Source organism: Diceros bicornis, chromosome 13 (assembly GCF_020826845.1).
Source record: "Diceros bicornis minor isolate mBicDic1 chromosome 13, mDicBic1.mat.cur, whole genome shotgun sequence".
In the NCBI taxonomy this organism is placed as follows: domain Eukaryota; kingdom Metazoa; phylum Chordata; class Mammalia; order Perissodactyla; family Rhinocerotidae; genus Diceros; species Diceros bicornis.
The window spans coordinates 21085873-21104591 of NC_080752.1; the positions used below are offsets into that span (position 1 = coordinate 21085873).

General features: G+C 42.3%; 1 protein-coding gene across 5 annotated transcripts in view; it reads left to right on the plus strand.

The window, feature by feature from the left end:
* The window catches only part of FGGY (FGGY carbohydrate kinase domain containing), a 400007-nt gene that overhangs the window by 143307 nt on the left and 237981 nt on the right, over window positions 1-18719 (plus strand). For all 5 annotated transcript variants that reach the window (XM_058552541.1, XM_058552544.1, XM_058552542.1 and 2 more), the window contains one exon: window positions 1973-2088. In XM_058552541.1, the coding sequence (XP_058408524.1) occupies window positions 1973-2088 (116 nt within the window). The remainder of the gene's footprint in view (window positions 1-1972; window positions 2089-18719) is intronic.

The window sequence follows — 18719 nt, forward strand, 5'->3', positions numbered from 1 at the left end:
CCAGATTACATCAGGGACTCCTGTTGAAGGTTCTCATTTCTCTCTCTAACTTCCTTCAGAACATTTTTGGCTATTTGTTAGTATATGATTTTAGATGTGATTATTTGATCAATTTTTGTTTCCTCAGTTAAACTGCCAGATTCTATGAGAGCAGAGGACCAGGTCTTTTGCATACCACCGGTTCCCCAGGGTCGAGCATGGTGCCAGGGTCATAGTAACTGAATACTAAATATTTATTGAGTGAGTGAGTGAGTGAGTAAATCTATGTGAGTGACTGAATGAGATGCACCTGGACTGTTGGCTCTCTGAGGTAGGTTTATCTGTAAAGCTGCATGAGCATCGTAGGTTTACTGTTCACCTGTGGTGAGGTGGACAAGCCATAGTCACTCTTTAGTGCTTCCATTCAATCATTACGCATTGTAGCTTGACATATGGCTGACTGTGGACTAGGTACTGGTGACACAGAGACGATTAGGGCTGGTTTTGCTCTGAAGGAGTTGCTGGTTTGGTGGGAGAGATGGGGAAGTGCAGGGGCAAAGACAGTTACTATGGTAAGTGTTAAGATAAGGATATGTTGACTGGAACTCGGAGAAGAGGCTTTGAACTCAGCCTGCCCTCCACTGAGGCTTCATGAAAAAAGACAACATGAGGTGAGCCGTGAAGGCTAACTAGGAGTTAGATGCAATACAGGAAAGAACATTCCGGGCAGAATGAAGCAAAGGGTTCAGTGCACAGGAAAGTCAGAAATCAAGGCCCACTATGGGAATCCTCAAGGAATTCAGTTTTGCAGAGTAGAGAAAGCAAGGGTGGGAACTGGAGGTCAGCATGGTCCTGTCCCAAAGGGTCTGTGAAGGGTTGGACATTTTCCTGAACGTAGTGCGGACCAATTGAAGGGTTTTAATCAGGAGTTGATATCATCAGATTTTATTTTATAAAGTTTGCTCTGGACACAATATGGAGAACAGATTGGAAGGCAATAGGACTATTGGGAAGATATATAAAGAAGCAGTTAATTACACAGTGGGATTAGGGCTGTGGTAGGAGATACGCTGTATGCTCGGGGGCTCAGAGGAGGAGTGCTCACCCAGAACTGGGGAGTCAGCCTAGGGTAAAGGGAGTGTTTGAGTTATCAGGGTGAATAAACAGGGAAGAATTTTCCAAATAGCAGCAGGGCAAAGGCACAGAAATGTGCAAGAACATGATTTTTTTCAGAGAACTGCAAGTGATTTTTTATTGCTAGAGTGTAGAATACTAAGGGTGAGTTGATGAGAAATGAAGCTTGAGAAGAATACACCTTCTAGCATTCAAATCTCCCTCCTATGAAATATTGCTTTAGACTGGAGTGACCATATCTATTTCAGGCACTTTTTGAAAACTTTTTTATCATAGAGAATTTTGAACATGTCCACAACAGTAGCATAACGAACACCATTCAACCCATCACTCAGTCCCACAGCCACCAACCCATGGCCAATACTGCCCCATCCATAACGCCATTCACCTCCCCTTCTCTTGTTACTTTGAAGCAAATCCAAGATATTATTTTATACATAAATATCTCAGTATGTATCTCTAAATGATAAGAAGCCTTTTTTGAAATATAACCACAATTACCAATATCATACCTAAAATTTAATAATAATGCTCAACATCATCAAATAGCTAGTCAGTGTTGTAAGTTCTAATTATCTCATGAATGTCTTATAAATATAGATATAAATACATATATTCACATATACTGTTTGATCAGGATCTAAATAAAGAGCTGAGACTCTTTTGAAAGTCAAAGAAAGTACTCTTCATCATTGACAGGTGTGAATGGGGACTTTTGATCTAAACAGGGATGTATAATTACCTACTTAGGTTTATTCTCCTTCTTCGAAACTACTGCAGATACCTGGGCAGGTATTTGGCAAAATGTAAAGGAAGCCTATCTCATAGTGTTGGTTCTGCCTCTCTCCCATTTTCTCAGGTCTCTCTGCTCCCTAGTGTGCAAATGGACATACTCGGCGGAGAAAGGCTGGGATGACAGTTTCTGGAAGATGATTGGTTTGGAAGACTTTGTTGCAGATAATTACAGCAAAATAGGTAAAAAAATTAAAAACTCTGGAGAGTGATTATGTGTATGTATATATGAGCATATTGGTATTTTTTGTTTTTATATGAATTAACATACAGGAATGCAGCCCTGTTTTTCCAAGAGAAATGAGTAAGTTGTGATGGATAGGCCATGACTAGTAGACCCTTGTGTTGAGGCCCATAGGAACTGAGTGGAGATTCAGGCTGTGAAGATCTGCACTGAAATCTAGAATCTTAGACACTGGACTAGATGGAGGAAGATATTTGTGTGGAGTAGCTGGGAATAGCATAATCAAGGGCTTTGCATGGATCATTTCCAGCAGTACTAGGAAAATGTTTTGTGAGTTAGGTTCGAGGAACCAGGACCATGAACAGAAAAAAATAATTTAAGATATCAAAATTAGAAGAATCCAGACTTGGAACATGAGCCTGTGGGTTCCTGACTAAGGCCATAGGGTGTCAGACTTCTAGTTTTATGAGGCACTGATGGGGTAGTAAAGGTGTGGGTGACTAGTAGGGGTTTACCTGGTGAAAAGAATTCAAATACTAGGTACATATAACGATAGCTGACATTTTAAAATTTAAGGTTTGCATGTTCATTTCACAGAAGGATATTTATTTCCTGTGGTTGCTACTTACAATTCTAGTAAGCTGTCATCAGGTAAGCAATTATACCTGATGAAATAGAAATAAATAAATTTTGCATTGTTTGGTGTTTAGGCTAGGATGTTGTGACAGTAAAATTTAAAAGTACAGTAGGTTAAACAAGATGGAAAGGTATTTCCTTTTTAGATAATAGAATAGAGGTAAATGACTCTAAGGGCAGGTCTGCCATTCTCACAACGTGGCCTCCAAGTTCGGGTCCAGGTTAGCTATTCCACTTCTCATCAGTTCCCAGCCAGTGAGTCGGAGGAATGAAAAGGGCCAGAGGAATCCGTCCACATTCTTTTGGAGGGAGCATAACACAGAAAAGGGCCATGTCATTTCTGATCACATCCCACTGACTAGCACTTGTGTAAGGCCCCACTAGGCTGCAAGCGTGGCTGGGAAGTGTAGGCATTGGCTGGGCAGCCATATGTCCAGCCATGTGACCAGCTAAAACTTGAGAATTTTGCCTTTTAATATTGGTGAACAATTAGCAATGTCTGCTACAATTTCTGACCACTCTTCATAACTGAGTCACATAGTAGGTTATTTCAGTACAGCCTTTCTCTGGCGAAGTCCTCATGACCACTCTATTCAAGTTCAAGAATATAAGGATAGAAACAGGAAAGATCCAAGTAGCATCTATGCTGGTGTGTTCTAGACAACATAGCTTGGTTATCTATGGTCTGTTGAACTACTAATTGCTAAATCTAGGGAAAAGAACAGTGCCAGGGTAGCATGCAGAAAGAGCCCTTGTGGAATTTCTGTGGCTCAGTTGAAACCCTCTCAGGACCTGAGCTGGTAGAGAAGGCGGGAGGAGCTTGGGACTAGGGGAAGAGAGGAAGAAAGCAAAGCAGCAGTTATTGGTCGTCATCTACATTCCAAGTCCCTTAGGTAGGTGATTTATTACATACATTATCTTGTTTGGCCTTTACAAGCCTGTCTGTATAGCTATTCCTATTTTACGAATGGGAAAACAGATTCAGGTCCTCGTCCGCTATTATGTTGTAGAGTCAGTATTAGCACTAGGGTCTCTGACTCCATACTCTTCTGCTAAAGCCGGCTGCCTCCTTGGGATATACGAGATTGAGGGTGCTGATATCACTCTATGGTTGGCCTCCAGTGGGATTAGGCAGCAGTCCAGTATTTAGCACCCAAAGCCACCTTGAGCTAGATTGGAACAAGCGTCCACACCTGGACAGGAGGAGGGGTGTGATGGGATCTTGGTTGGTGAGTGGCTATAACTTCACAAGGTGGAAAACAGTATTAACACTTTGTCACATAGGGATTGGTTTTAAAACTCTGGGTGTTCACACCATTGGGGCCAGCAGCCAGGACAGTGACAGGAATAGGGTCAATCTTTTATTCTGCGGGCTGAGGGAACTGGCCAGAAGATGGTGTGTCAGGACTCCTGGCCACCAGGCTGGCGTTTTGGACAGTGCTTCAGATCCAGCAGGGGAAATGGGCAGCCAACAGGAAAGTGACAATAATTGAAAGCTTCTGGAGGGCAGGGGCCATGTCCGCCTCACCCTTGAATATCTTGGCAGAGAAGATACTGATAAATATCTACTGATGGAATGAGTGGGACATATCTTGTTTGGCCTTTACAAGCCTGTCTGTATAGCTGTTCCTATTTTACGAATGGGAAAACAGATTCAGGTCCTTGTCCGCTATTATGTTGTAGAGTCAGTATTAGCACTAGGGTCTCTGACTTGTTTGAACTGAAACAAATGGACGAAAGTTAAGAGAAAATTGCAGCAAATGGCTATCCCAGTGTCCTAGTCGGCTCTTACTGCCATACCAAAATACCACAGATTGAGTGACTTCAGCAACAGCCATTTACCTGGCCTCAGTCCACACGAGACTGTGACCTCCTTGACGTCCAGATTTTCACTTATTTTCACTTATTTTCCTGTGTAGTCCTGGTCCTAGCACAAGGCATGGCACATTTTAGTAGCTAAATTACTATTTGATTAGTAAGTGGAAAATTAATGACTGAGATGGCTGCTACTGGGATGTCAGCACTTTTTGCTTTTAAAGGCTGTAATGATATTTACTGATTTTAGCAGTATCTTTATGGCTTGGGTCCAACTTCAGCTCTGATCTTCTGATTATTTTAACATTTTTGTGCTCCCCCCACACAAGACCCATGTTTAATTAGTATGTTAGCTCTGCTAGTAGGGCAATGCCTACAAGAAATATTCATTAAAAGTCCATAATGTTAATCTAGCAGAAAATTTCCAGAGTAACTTTATTAGATTTTGCCTGTTAAGTTAATGGATTTTTAATGGATGTTCTAAGGAGACATATCATTAACCAGAATATTGCCATACATGAATTAAAACTTACCCGTTCATCAAAATTAATTGTGACGTTTCCTTTAATTTTCATTTCTGGTGACTTGAACTTATAGTTTCAGTCTGAACCAAAGTGGGAGATATTAAAGAGGGTGTTGACTCCCAGTATGACTTGCAGAAACTCCTCTGGAAGTTATCTCCAGACATTCTTGAGCAATTCTTAGAACTATGAGAAATGAATCTTGGAAGCCTCCCTGTGAAGTGTTAGACATTTCCAGTGGACTCATTGCCTGTCAAGATGTGGTCAATATAGTGCACAACGTTTTTGCAGGTTTGAACAGAGTGTTGTGGATTTGAGCATTAATACAATTACCATAATTTGCTCCATGTGGAGCTTTTAGCCAAGTCTTTACCAGCCTTCCTGGGTTCATGCACTAAATAAGTGCTTTCCCTGAAAACTGAACACCTCAGCAACTGATGGTCTTATGGAGGGATATTTTTGAAATAAATTATTTATGAAGTGTAAGTTAAGGATCAAATGCAATATTTATATGGTACATTTCAAGGACAGGGGAGGAAATTTACAGTGGTTTAAGTAACTGCATGCAAGTTTCCGAAGCTAAAATGTTATTTTCTAATGCCTTCTTTCAAAGGGGTATTTGGATGATTTGGTTTGGGAACATTATACAAAGTAAGGGAAAAAAAATAATTTTGTGCATCACAAGAATATAGCATATATTTCTTTACAACTGAAACTGTACTAGTTGATTTAATTTTCAGAATTGATGGAGAAAACCCAAACTTAGTGTTTTGTAGTATTTTGTAGTGTAGTTTTGTATATGTGTTTATGTACCCGTAGTCCAATAAAATGATCTGTGTCAATAAATTTTGACCTTCAGCTCCATGTAGCTCATTCCCAGGTTACCTATCTAATCCTAAACGTCTATCAAAAGCAAATAGGAAGGAAGAGATCAGCGGGGAGAAAGGACCCTTGGGAAGACACGCTGCATCCCCACCTGTTCTAATCGATTATCCAGGCCCTCTCTCAGCACGTCCCAGTTGCCTTCCACTTCCTGGGAAGAGTGCCTCATTGTGTTATTGGGGTAGGCCATTTTGTGAAAACTCACGTGTGCAACGTGGCTGAATTATAGGGTGATTATCTGCATTACAGAAAGAGCTTTGTGATATAAAAGGGTTCAGTGTGTTAGCTTATAGGTCATTCATTATTTGGGGTCAGGGAAGCCAGGCAAAGAAGAAACTTAAAAAACCAAGTAGGCAGAGTTACTAACTGGTAAGTGAGGGGCAGAAATGAAGACGAAGCATATGTGAAGGAAGACCGTTCCTTCAGGAGAGGGAGGCTGCATTTTCTCCCTGGTTTTCTCTCCCTCCATGAGACTGTACTTTAGGCTTTGGACACTGAGGGCCCCATCATCTGGTGCTTAGTAGATACTGATGAAATATTTGTTGAATGAGTGAATATATGTTTGAATGAAGGATTTGATAAATAAATCCCTTTTTTGCTTCAATTGTCCCTAATATTTAATGGACTCTCCATAAATTCTTTTGAATTAAATGCTACTACTAGATAACAGAGAGACGGTGATTTCATTTCATAAATTCAGTGTTCAGTGTCCTTTTTTCTCTAACATATCTGCCACTTACAAAGGGACTCCTGTGGGAGACACACCCCAACCTGAATGATAACTGCAGTCCACCCTCATTCCCATAGCAAATCTCTGAGAGGCTTTCCATGACATTTTAAATAGTACAGACTCCTTGGGGCCGGCCCCATGGCTTAGCAGTTAAGAGCACGCGCTCCGCTACTGGCGGCCCGGGTTCGGATCCCGGGCGTGCACCGACGCACCGCTTGTCCGGCCATGCTGAGGCCACGTCCCACATACAGCAACTAGAAGGACGTCCAACTATGACATACAACTATCTACTGGGGCCTTGGGGAGAAAAAGGGAAAAAGAGGAGGATTGGCAATAGATGTTAGCTCAGGGCTGGTCTTCCTCAGCAGAAAGAGGAGGGTTGGCATGGATATTAGCTCAGGGCTGATCTTCCTCACAAAAAAAAAAAAATTACAGACTCCTTCACAGAAAAAAACAAAACAATTAAACAACTTATTTTAGGAAGATTGGGAATATCACTTTTCCATAGAGTAGAAGAAACTCTGCAGTTAACTGAAACTGCGTTTTAGATATTTTTGTCTTGTAAGCTTAAAATTGTAGGTAGAGAATCTTGACTAATGACACGTATGTGTTGGGGGCATAGATGTGCCAATACTCACCACTGTTCTGCTCTAAAATGTAACCAGTTGAGAACAGTTCTTAGAGCCACCTAAAGCAAAGTGCAATATTGGCTTTGGTTAGCCTGAATTAAAGAGCATGAGGAGAATCCTCTCTCTTTTCTGAAACTGGCTGGATCTTGGGACCTGTGTGACACTGACTTAATCCATTCATTGGCCGGCCAAGGAGCTGCGACAAAGAGACAAGAGACCTGGCTGGGCTTGCTTCAGCACTTGATCTGCTGTTTGATCTGCTAAATTCACAGACTCTCAGAGCCCACTGGCCCACAGCTGGTTCAAGGAGAGAGACACACGCCAAGCCTGCACTGACTCCATTTCAAGGCTGTGGCTCCACTTCCTGGTTAACATGGCCCCATGGATGCTGGGTATTTTTCCAAGTCTCATGGATCAGCTAAGCAATTCCTCTTCCCATTGATGGAAATAAGTAAGAGTATAGAAGCAGGAGATGGGAGTGTTCACACTAATGCTGTTCCATCCTAGAGGAGGGAAGAGGAAATCCCCTTGTGGAAACATGCCTAAGGGGCTTCCACCAGCAATATGTGTCATGACCAGTGTTGGGAGCCTGAGTCCAGCCATGTCATCCATAGTTGTGGGTGTGATAAAATCCGTTTAAGCTGTTAATACTCAATGTTCTGAATTTGCCCAATAGAACTGGACATGTTTACAAGGATTCATCCATTCATTCCTTAGAATGTGAGACTTGTTTTTCATTTAGACCTTTGCTGAACTGCTGCTCCATCTTGGTATCATGAGATGGGAGCTCTTTTTAATAATTTTTATTGGGAGGTCTGGAGAAATCTTTGGGCACAGGTAATCCCAGCATTTTCTGGGCTCTGCCTTTAACCCTTCACCTTGAGCCTTTGATCTTACTCCATCTCCTCTTTTTATCCTTCTCATTCCTGTCCAAGTGATGGAACAAGGTCTTTCCAGTCCTTGAGGCAAGAACATATCCTCTGAGTATTGTACTGTCTAATTTTACCATTTAAAATCAAACTTCTACCTAGAGGTCCTTCTGTCAGTTAGTCATCGTCCAGTCGTCTATCCAGCCAGCCAGCCACACTACTGAGTGTCACCTGTGTGCCAGATGCTGGGCTCAGTACTGGAGAGACAAAAATGAATTCATCATGGTCCATCCCCTTGGGGATCTCACGTCTTTGGGGCAAGGGTGGACATGAATGAATAAATCAATAATAATCTCAGTGTTTTTTGTATTTTTCAATAATCTAGAGATGTCCAAAATACTGTGGGGAAGCAGAGCAGGAAGTCGCTAACAACTGGAGGTGATATCAAGGAAATCTCATGAGATGGCTTTTGAGATGTGTCTGAAAGAATACGAGTGGTAATTTACCAGGCAAAGAGGGGAAATGAATTCTGAAGCAGAAGAAACAGCACAGGCAAAGGCATGGAGGCATGAAAGAGTGTGCATGTCTGTGAATTACTGGATGTGGCTGGAGCATAGTGGACCTGGGATGGGATGGGGATGGTGGAGGATGGGATAGGAGAAGGGACTGGTTTAATTTCTAATGGGACTTCTATCCTTCCTTGAACATAGGGCCGCTGGTAAGAGACTCAGCCTAACAAGACTGGCTCCATTGCTCTCAAGAGATGGTTCCAATTACTACTCCTGCCAATGCTATAAATAAAATTGAGGGCAGTTTTAGAAGTTGCGTGTGTATGTGTGTGTGTTTCAAACCCATTTCTTGCCCTTAATCACATACAGTACCAATTACCCACCCTCCCTTTCATAAAGGTTTGTTGTGGAGCTGAAATGAGATATTAACTATGGCAGGACAGCGTGGTTTACGAAGCCTGTAGACATGTTAGCTGTTATCATTTTTAAATGTGCCTTGACACCGGAGGTCAACAATCTTCACTCCTTCAACACTCTGTTCCCTGCCTATTGGGCCTGAAAGAAGTAACTGTTGCTCCCCACTCCTCACCACCCTTAGATTCCCAGAAGTACTGTTTCAGCTGCTGGCCCTTCCAGGCATAGCCCTGCAGAGCCAGAAGGGCAGGGAGCATGATGACCGCATCATGTTGTAAGGTAATGGCTTTCAGAGGTTTTACTATATATAAGGTTTCATGGAACTGCTCCCCCTTTCACTATGGCATCTGGAAGATAATTGGAAGCCCCCCCCCTCGAAGTGAGGTCAACCTCCAACTTCTCTTCCTACCACTGGACAGTCAGTGAATATCAGGGCTGAAAGGGATCCTGGAGATTTTGCTCTAATGCCCTCGTTTTATAGATGAAGGGCCAAGACTCAGGGAGGTATGGTGAATTTCCTTGGTCTTGGAATATTTTAGTGACAGAGCTGAGACCAGAAACCAGGTCTTCTGACCCTAGCCTTGTGGCTGTTCCGCTATTCTATGCCACCTTTCCTGTTTGACGTTTTTCAACAAATTTTGGTCAAATCTGGATACTGTCATTTGAAAGGTACTAAGCACTAGAAGAATGTCACCGAGGGGAAGACTTACATAGGTGAATTCACCCAGCCCATTGTCCAGTCTTCAGCCTGGCAAATGCAGGAACTAGACTTTGCCCAAGCAGCCAGGGATAGGTGGATCTGGGAATACATCAAGCAAGCTCTTAAGTGACTGATGTAGATAAAATAAAGTAATTAGCTGTTGCCTATTTTAACGTTGAAGAGTTTTTAGTCACTGGAGTCAGACAGGCCTGAGTTCAGTTCTGACTCTGTCATCTGCAAGCCGTTCAAGCTCTGTCATGTGTGTTGTTGGATGAGGTACTTGATTTTTCTGAGCCTTAATTGGTATATTATGAGGATTAAAGGAAATAATGCAGGTAAAGCTCCGAACACACTAAGTCTTCAGAAAATGTTACTTCCTACTACCTTAATAACTGTCCATTCTCCTGAACTCACATTCCTCTGTAGGTGATAGGTCACGTCTGCCAAAGCCAGTACGCCTTGAATAATCTCATGTAATTATTGCCAACTTCTTTCGATTTGGTGGAATGCATTTTTGTGTGTGTGTGTGCGTGTGAGGAAGATTGGGTCTGAGCTGACATCCATTGCCAATCCTCATCTTTTTGCTGGGGAAGATTAGCTCTGAGCTAACATCTGTGCCCATCTTCCTCCATTTTGTATAGACACTGCCACAGCATGGCTTGATGAGCGGTGCATATGTCCACACCGGGATCCGAACTCATGAACCCTGGGCCTCCGAAGCGAAGTGCACGAACTTAACCAGGGCCCGCCCCTGGTGGAATGCTTTTTTATGAGCTCCACCTTTGGGTTCACATAGCTTTTTTCAAAGTAGGATAAAATAAAACAAATCAGATTTCTGCTTCTAAATCATAATCACATTCCAGTCTTACCTCCTTGAGAGGTTACCTTGATCAGAATTATAGGTTTTCCTACATTTTTCAGTCCCATATCTGGCAATCTTTAGCTTTTTCCCATGAACAAAGGGGCATATATTAATAGGCAAATAAAAAATTCAGGATATATTGGTTGTAATTAACTAGGAAACTCAGTGACTTATGTTCCTACAATTTTTAGAAGAATTTTTCTAGATTTTAGAAGAGTGTTTCTTTTCATGCACATTTATTTTTCCCATCAAATTTGAAAAATAGGTTTTATTCCAGGTTGACATTTGGGAAAACCAGAAGTCATGAGCTTTCAAGTCAGAAAGACCGGAGATCAAATCCCAGAGTCACCACTTGTTGGCTGTGTAACCTTGGGCAAGTCACTCAACTTCCCTGGGACTTGATTTCTTCATCTATTAAACAGGTATAGGAATACCTACCATGGATGGTTCTTATGATGGAGTGATGATGTATATAAAGTGTCTGACGTCTGGTAAGAGCTCAGGAGATAGTCGCTAAATTAACCAACGCGGAAGGGTTCAATAGGTGTGATCTTGGAGCCCCTGAGAATAAAATTGAATTGCTGCTCAGACAGAGGAATGATCATACACTTTCCCAGTTTTCCAAAAGTTTGGTTTCTAAAACTGTTAACCTGTGTCCTTCATGTTAATGATATAAGATATCTTGGTTTTGATTATTAAGCATATAACTGTGAGAGAAGATGTCGTTAGGAAGTAGCCCCGATTCACTATGAATAAGTTCTGCTAACCTAACCTTAGGTGTTGCCTGTTCCTGAAATTGTTTTCTCAGTCACGCTCTCCTTGTCTGGATTGGTGCATAGTGCAAGCTCTAGTGGTCCCGAGTGCCTACATCTTGTCGGTCTGCTTTTGTATCCTCAGCTAGACTGTCTGTGTTTTAAGACTCTGTCTCCTCTGCCTAGCATCACCGTTAAATAAATGATTGGTGGAAGCATAGGTAGATGGGCGAGATTGATATCCAACACAGAACTCTTGATTTGCCCGCACAGCCCAGCCACCCAACATGCTGCCTCTTTGGTCTTCTCCGTCTCAGTACAAGGTACGACAATTCTCCCAGTTGGTCAGGAACCAAACCTAGAAGTCATTCTTGATGCTTCTCTTTCTCTTACACCTTACATTCAATTCATCAGCAAGTCTTTTCTGCTTTGCTCCAAATGAACCTTGAATTAGGCCATTCATATTCCTCTCCATTGTTACCATCCTAGTTCGAAGTACTTTTATCTCTTGCTTGATTAGTGTATCAGCCTCTTAATTGGTTTCCTTGATAATGTTCTTCCCTCTGATAATCTGTTTTCTACACAGCATCCAGAATATTATATTTTTTAATGTAAATCAGATCAAGTTACTCTCCTGCCTAAATTTTTCCCATGGCTTTCCGTTACGTTTGGAAAAAGAAATCTAAATCTCTTGCCATGTTCTACAAAGTCCTGTGTGATCTCTCTCTCTCTTTTATTACTCACCATCCAGCCACGATGACCTTCTCTCTGTCCCTCAAACATTTCCCTGTATGTAGCCTTTGCGTAACTCTGCCTTCTGTCTGGATTGGCCCTTCTCAAAATATTCACATGGCTCTCTCTTTCTCTTTGTTCAGATTTCGGCTCACGTGTCATTAGAGAAGAGCCTTCCCTTACCACTTGAGCTAACATCCCCTTCCCTGCTCCAGCAGTATTCTGTTTCTCTGTTGTGTTTTCTTCTTAGAACTTGTCACTATCTGAAATTACCTTATTCTTGTATTTATTTATCTGTCTATTGACAGAATAGCTGCTCATTAAATATTATCGAATAAATAAGTGAGTTAATGAGAATTTTGAGAACACTATTGATAGATCAGTAAAATGGCATAGAAGAAATACATCCTGAATGCTACACATTTTTGACAAATTTCTGACAGTTTTCTCCTAGTTAGAGAAGTTTGGAATGAAGAATATGTTCAAAATTGGATTCCCAAACGGCTGAGAAACTATCTCAAAGACTGTTGACAAAGAACTTAATCTCAACTCATTGTGAATCCCTGGTGGTATGACACGTGGCGTTGCATTTTAACTTGCCCTCGCCGATATTTTCAATCAACAACTTAGATGAACACGTAGAAGACTTGCTGAGTAAATATGTAAATGATACAAAACAGGGAACTATAATTAATACATTGAATAACATAATCCAAAAACATTTTTTAAAGATCAACAGTCTAGAAAGTTAGGCTAGCGTTAACAAGGTGAATTTTTTTTTTTGTGAGGAAGATCAGCCCTGTGCTAACATCTGCCAATCCTCCTCTTTTTTTTTTTTCTGTGCTGAGGAAGACTGGCCCTGGGCTAACATCCGTGCCCATCTTCCTCCACTTTATATGGGGCACCGCCACAGCATGGCTTGACAAGCGATGTGTCGGTGCGTGCCCGGGATCCAAACCGGCGAACCCTGGGCTGCCGCAGAGGAGCGCACGCACTTAACTGCTTTCACCACCAGGCGGCCCCAACAAGGTGAATTTTTATCAGGGATAAATTGGCAGTCGTGTCTTTTCATTAAAAAATACAAGGAAGAAATTAGCTGAAGATATGAATAGACATTTTCCCAAAGAAAACATACAGATGGCCAACAGGTATGTGAAAAGATGCTCAACATCACTAATCATCAGGGAAATGCAAATCAAAACCACAGTGAGATATCTTCTCATGCCTTTTAGAATGGCTGTTATCAAAAAGGCAAGAAATAACAAATGTTGGTGAGGATGTAGAGAAAAGGGAACCCTTGTGCACTGTTGGTGGGAATGTAAATTGGTGTAGCTACTGTGGAAAACAGTGTAGACGTTCCTCAAAAAATGAAAAATAGAACTATTATATGATCCAGCAGTTCCACTTCTGGGTATTTATCTGAAGAAAATGAAAACACGAACTTGGAAAGATAGATGCACCCTCATGTTCATTGCAGCATTATTTACAATAACCAAGATATGGAAACAACCTAAGTGTCCATCGATGGATGAATGGATAAAGAAGATGTGGAATATATATATACAATGGAATATTATTCAGCCATAAAAAAGAATGAAATCTTGCCATTTGTGAGAAGATGGATGGAACTTGAGGATGGATGGAATCCGAGGGGATTATGCTAATTGAAATAAGTCAGACAGAGAAAGACAAATACCATGTGATCTTATATGACTTATATGTGGAATCTAAAATAAAACAAACCAAGCTCATAGATACAGAGAACAGACTGGTGGTTGCCAGAGGTGGGGAGTGACAGATGTTAACTAGACTTGTGGCGATCATTTCACAATATACAAATATCGAATCATTATGTTGTATACCTGAAGCTAATATGTCGTATGTCAGTTATACCTCAATAAAAAAAAATACAAAGAAGGAAAAAAAGTAGCCTCTCAGTGGTGTATATGTCAACTCAGCAGTAACCTAGATTTCTTACAGAATACTTGGTTGCTAAGGAGCAATGAACCAAGTAAATATTTGTTGAGTACCAGTCACTTGTAGATGCTTTATAACTGTTAACTTATTTAATCTCCTTAACCAGTCTAGGTCGGTGCTGTTATACTTATTGTACTGATGAGGAAACTGAGGTGCAGAGAGGTTAGGTCACACAGAGGCTCAAGGTCACACAATAAGTAATGGACTGAGAGGTAGGTCTTCTCTAGAGCCTGCACATCTGACCTCAAGGCTGCAGAGCCTCCTGGGGCTGGGCTGCATTAATACAGCTGAAGTGTTCAGATCAAGATCAGCAAGAGCCCTGGTTCTGGCTGGATCATATCTGAAGTCCTGTGTCCTATTCCAGGCCTCACATTTGTAAAGACCACTGACAAACAAATAGTGCGTCTACAGGAGAATGACCCAAATAAAACAGATCCTTTAGAGCCAGTGAATGCGAGAAGCAGGTAAACAGTCTGGGGTTGTCTGACCTGATGAAATCACTTGTTCAAGATCAAAATATTAGTGAATCGTGGAGCTAGATTCTAATCCTGGTCGGTCCACACCGCAGCCCTCCCCACTGCTGACTCAAGGAGCTTCCTCAGGAAGATCACGGAGGTTGCATGCCATCTCCGAGGGGCCTTCCTCCCTTTCTCTGGAACAGCATAGGGAAAAGAGGCCTGATGATGTGGCCCTCAGAGGGTTAGAACTATCTTGACTCCTCTGAAATCCTGGGAGAAGAATGAGTGAACACTGCGAGACCTTGTAAAGCCACATGTGTTTTAGTCACGTTAGAATTAACCGTTCAGCTTTGGATTTTTTCCCCTTCTTTCTGAAAGTTATTAACTTGGGACTTCCTTCTGGATCCTGGTGGGACATCTGAGCTCATGCCATTATTGTCATCCATTTAGAGGTCATTTAATTCAGTGTTCTTGAAAGGCAGCCATTTCCAGTGGTTGCCCTTTCCTGTGGCAGGTGGCATGTCACAGCCGCTGCCTCTTCTGCTTAGCTTCTCTTGGTCATGCAGCTGGTAGGTGGCGACCTTGGGCTCCGAGATGGCCCTTACCTCTGACTTCCTAGCTCCTCTGCAGTGCCCTTCACCCCAGTTCTGTGGAGTTTTGACAGCGAGATACCCATGACCTTTTCAGTTTCCCAGCACAGGCTAACCTTTCTGAGAATCTGCATCAGAAGGCTGCTGTGGTCAGGTTGGCAGGTCACCGGTTGACTAATGGCCTTCTCCAAGGTTTGCTGGCAGACACTGCGTTGCTGTGAACCCTATTGATCCCAGAATTTTGCCTGCTGCTCAGACAGCCTCTGCGGGCATGAGGAGGTGGTGAGTCGTGGCCCCACCACCCCTGCCACCCATCTGTTCTTGTGGCGAAGAGAACAAAGATGATCTCTTTGTGGTAGCATAAAACCTCGAAAGACATTAAAAATTCCGTTAAATTTTCATACCCTTTTAGCTGTTGAAATATACAATCTATTAGGAGGGAAAAAAAACCTCTTGCATTTTTTTCCCCACTGCCCTTACTTCAGAGCCTACTTAAGGGACCAGGTAATGATTTTACGGTGTTTATCGATACTTCATGTTCTGCCTCCCTCCCCCCATTCTTTTCTACCAAGGACTGTGTGTTTGTCTTTAAATTGAAAGTACAGAGGCTGCCAGGGGATCTTTAAGACACCGTCCTTTTGCGAGGTCATATGTTGTCCTAATACGGACATTGCATGCAGAAATCTGTTGTCTCAGAGATGCTGAGTGGGGGATATTTATTTTTAAAATGCACTTTCAGATAATGGAAAGAACATGAGTTTTGGAGCCATATAGGCATGAGTTTGAATCCTGGCCCTGCCATTCACTAGCTGTATCACTAGTATCAAGCAAATTACTGAACCTGCATTCACCTACCTGCCACACTGAGAAAGGACACTTGAGTGATACCTGGTGATTAGGATGACCTCACACAGAGACCTCAGAATGCAGGCCTCACAGGAAAAATCTTGTCTGAGCTCAAATTATTTCTAGTTTCTCCTCGTTTTTCTGAATAATTAATTTTATTTTCTCTGTCTCACATGGGCATCATATTGAATAACTGGCAAGATATTTTTCACCCCTTTGGCTGCTTGAGGAGTTAAAGCAAATTTGAGACTCATCTGTAGAGGATTTTTAAGCCATTGGTATATATGTTTAGTTCCATCTCAATTCATTTTGTTCCCATCTTTGGCTTAATTTAATCTTTAATCCCACTTATATTGTTTTATCGTTGCCTACGAGTTATAAGCCCCCTCAAATATTTTCTAAGACAGGATAGTTTGTAGAAAAAACTCTGGAACATAGTAGGTACTCCATTTATCTTGGTAAATGCTCGAGTATAGACATGTTAGAGAATACACACACAAATGCTTCAGAGGAGCGTTAAAACAAATAAAAGAGGGTTGAGATCATGAGTTCGTGCCTTTGAGATGTCCAAATGAAGATATGGAATAGTCACGTGGGTCTGTACTTAGAAGAGAGAGAAGGCTAGAGACAGAGGTGTGGAAGTCCTCGGTGTAGATGACATTGAAGCTGTACGTGTGTGAGAGGCTCTAGAGGAGGGAGAAAAATGGATCTGGGGGAAAGGAATTGCCATACATGAAGGCTGGGGATGCTGTGAGAGGAAATGAGATGAGGGTGAAAACTGTCCATCTGATAAAGTGACTGGGACCTTAGTGAAAGCCACTTGTTGTAATAGTGGGGCCAGAAGATAAGGGTTGAGGAATAAGTGATTGTTAGTACAACAGCTACAGCCAGCATTTACTGGATGCCAGGCACTGTGCTACGTGCCTAATATGGATCCTCATATTGCAGTGGCTTTATAAGATACATAGTAATCTTGTCCCTTTCCCCCCTTTTACAGAAGAGGAAAATGGAGGCATAAAGAAGTTAATCACCCAAAGTCACATAGCTGGGTAGTGTCAATTCAAGCCACATGTCAGATGTGTAGTCAGGATTCGAGCCAAGACAGTCAGATGCCAGACTGAGAATAATTGCTGAGAAAACAGAGCCAGCAAGTTTTGACAAATCTTAAGAAATTTGGATGGGAGGGAAAGAAAGAGAATAGTTGAAAGTGGATGGAGTTTTCTGTTGTTCGGTTGGTTGGTTGAAGATGGGAGAGAGTTGCTTGAGCAAGTCTAATTGCTGATGGGAAGGTTCCAGTAGTGAGTGATAGGCTGACGATCCCAGAGAGAGAAGGGCGAGTGAAAGCTCTAAGGTTCCAGAGAAGACAGAAGGGCATGGCTTCCAGAAAGGAGCGGACATATAGCCGTTCTGTTATAATAGAAGAAGAAGGGTGCACACGTGGGGAGCGGCGTGTGCTCAGAAGTGGGAAATTGAGGGAGCTCCCTTCAGGTGGCTTCTGTTTTGTATGTGAAGTAGAAGATGAGATGGTCATCTGAGAGTGTGGGAGAGAAGTGGGGGAGTTAGAAGTTTGAGGAGAGTGGAAAAGGTTTAAATAGAGGGACAGAGAATGGGTGAGCAAGATGATTAGAGAAGACGTGGAGGATTGTTGAATGATACTGAGAGCCAGTCATGAATTTATGATTAATCTGCCCTGTTGTGTGATTTCTCCAGCAGCGCTCCGCGTTCGGGGCGTAAGCACAGAGGAAGGGGTTGTTCCTTTGTTGTTTTGGTAATTGTAGTAAAGAGTAGCGCCATCCATCCAGTTCTGCAGGTCCTAACGCCTCCTATTTCTTTATCCCCCACATCTGCTCAGTTACCAAGTGCTGTCAGTGTATGCTCCGGATCTCTCTGTGGTCCATGCACTCTCTCCACCTTCAGTGCTACCAAGTCTGTGTTCCTATGGTCTTCCACCTGGACTATGCAGCAGGCTTCTAACACTTCAAACTGCGTGGAAACTTGATTTCTTCAATCCATTCTGCACACTGCAGCCAGCAGGAACTTTTTATAAAGAAAATAGAACTTGTGACTCCCCAGTGCTGTTGGGGCATAAAACAAAAGCCTCAGGGTGGCCTCCCTTCCGGCACCATTCTCCCCTTTGATCTCTGTCTTCTAGTCCACTGCCCTGCTTTCAGTTTTCTGCACGTAACACCGTTGTCCTCAGCAGGGGCCTGGTCTTATGGTCTTTCTGTCTTCCTCTGGTATCAAGTCCATATTCTAGGCAAAAGGAGGACAAGGACAAAGGGCAAAGTGTTGTGTGTTAGATGAGTCTGCCTCCATTTCAGGATGTTAACTCTGACATCTCACCCAGTCTCTTCTGCTTACAGCTTAATGGCCAGAATTAAGTGGTATTACATGAATACCACTCTCTGTAGGGGAAGCTAGAAAAGGGTAAGTTTTTCACTCGTCACGTTGCAGCCTCCAATATAATCCAGAGTTGTATTATTAAGAAAGAAGGGGAGTATGGGTACTAGGTACCCATAGTAGTAGTCTCTGCCATAGATGAGAAAGTGTTTTCCAGCTAAAGAGTTGAGTGAATGGTATTGCTGATGAAGTAACAGCATAAGTAAAGGTTCAGAGCTAAGTAATATAGTGTGTGCAGGAAAGAAGTTGCTGGAACATTGAGTTTGAGGCAGGGAAAAGGGAGAGATGAAGCTTTATCCTATGTGTTC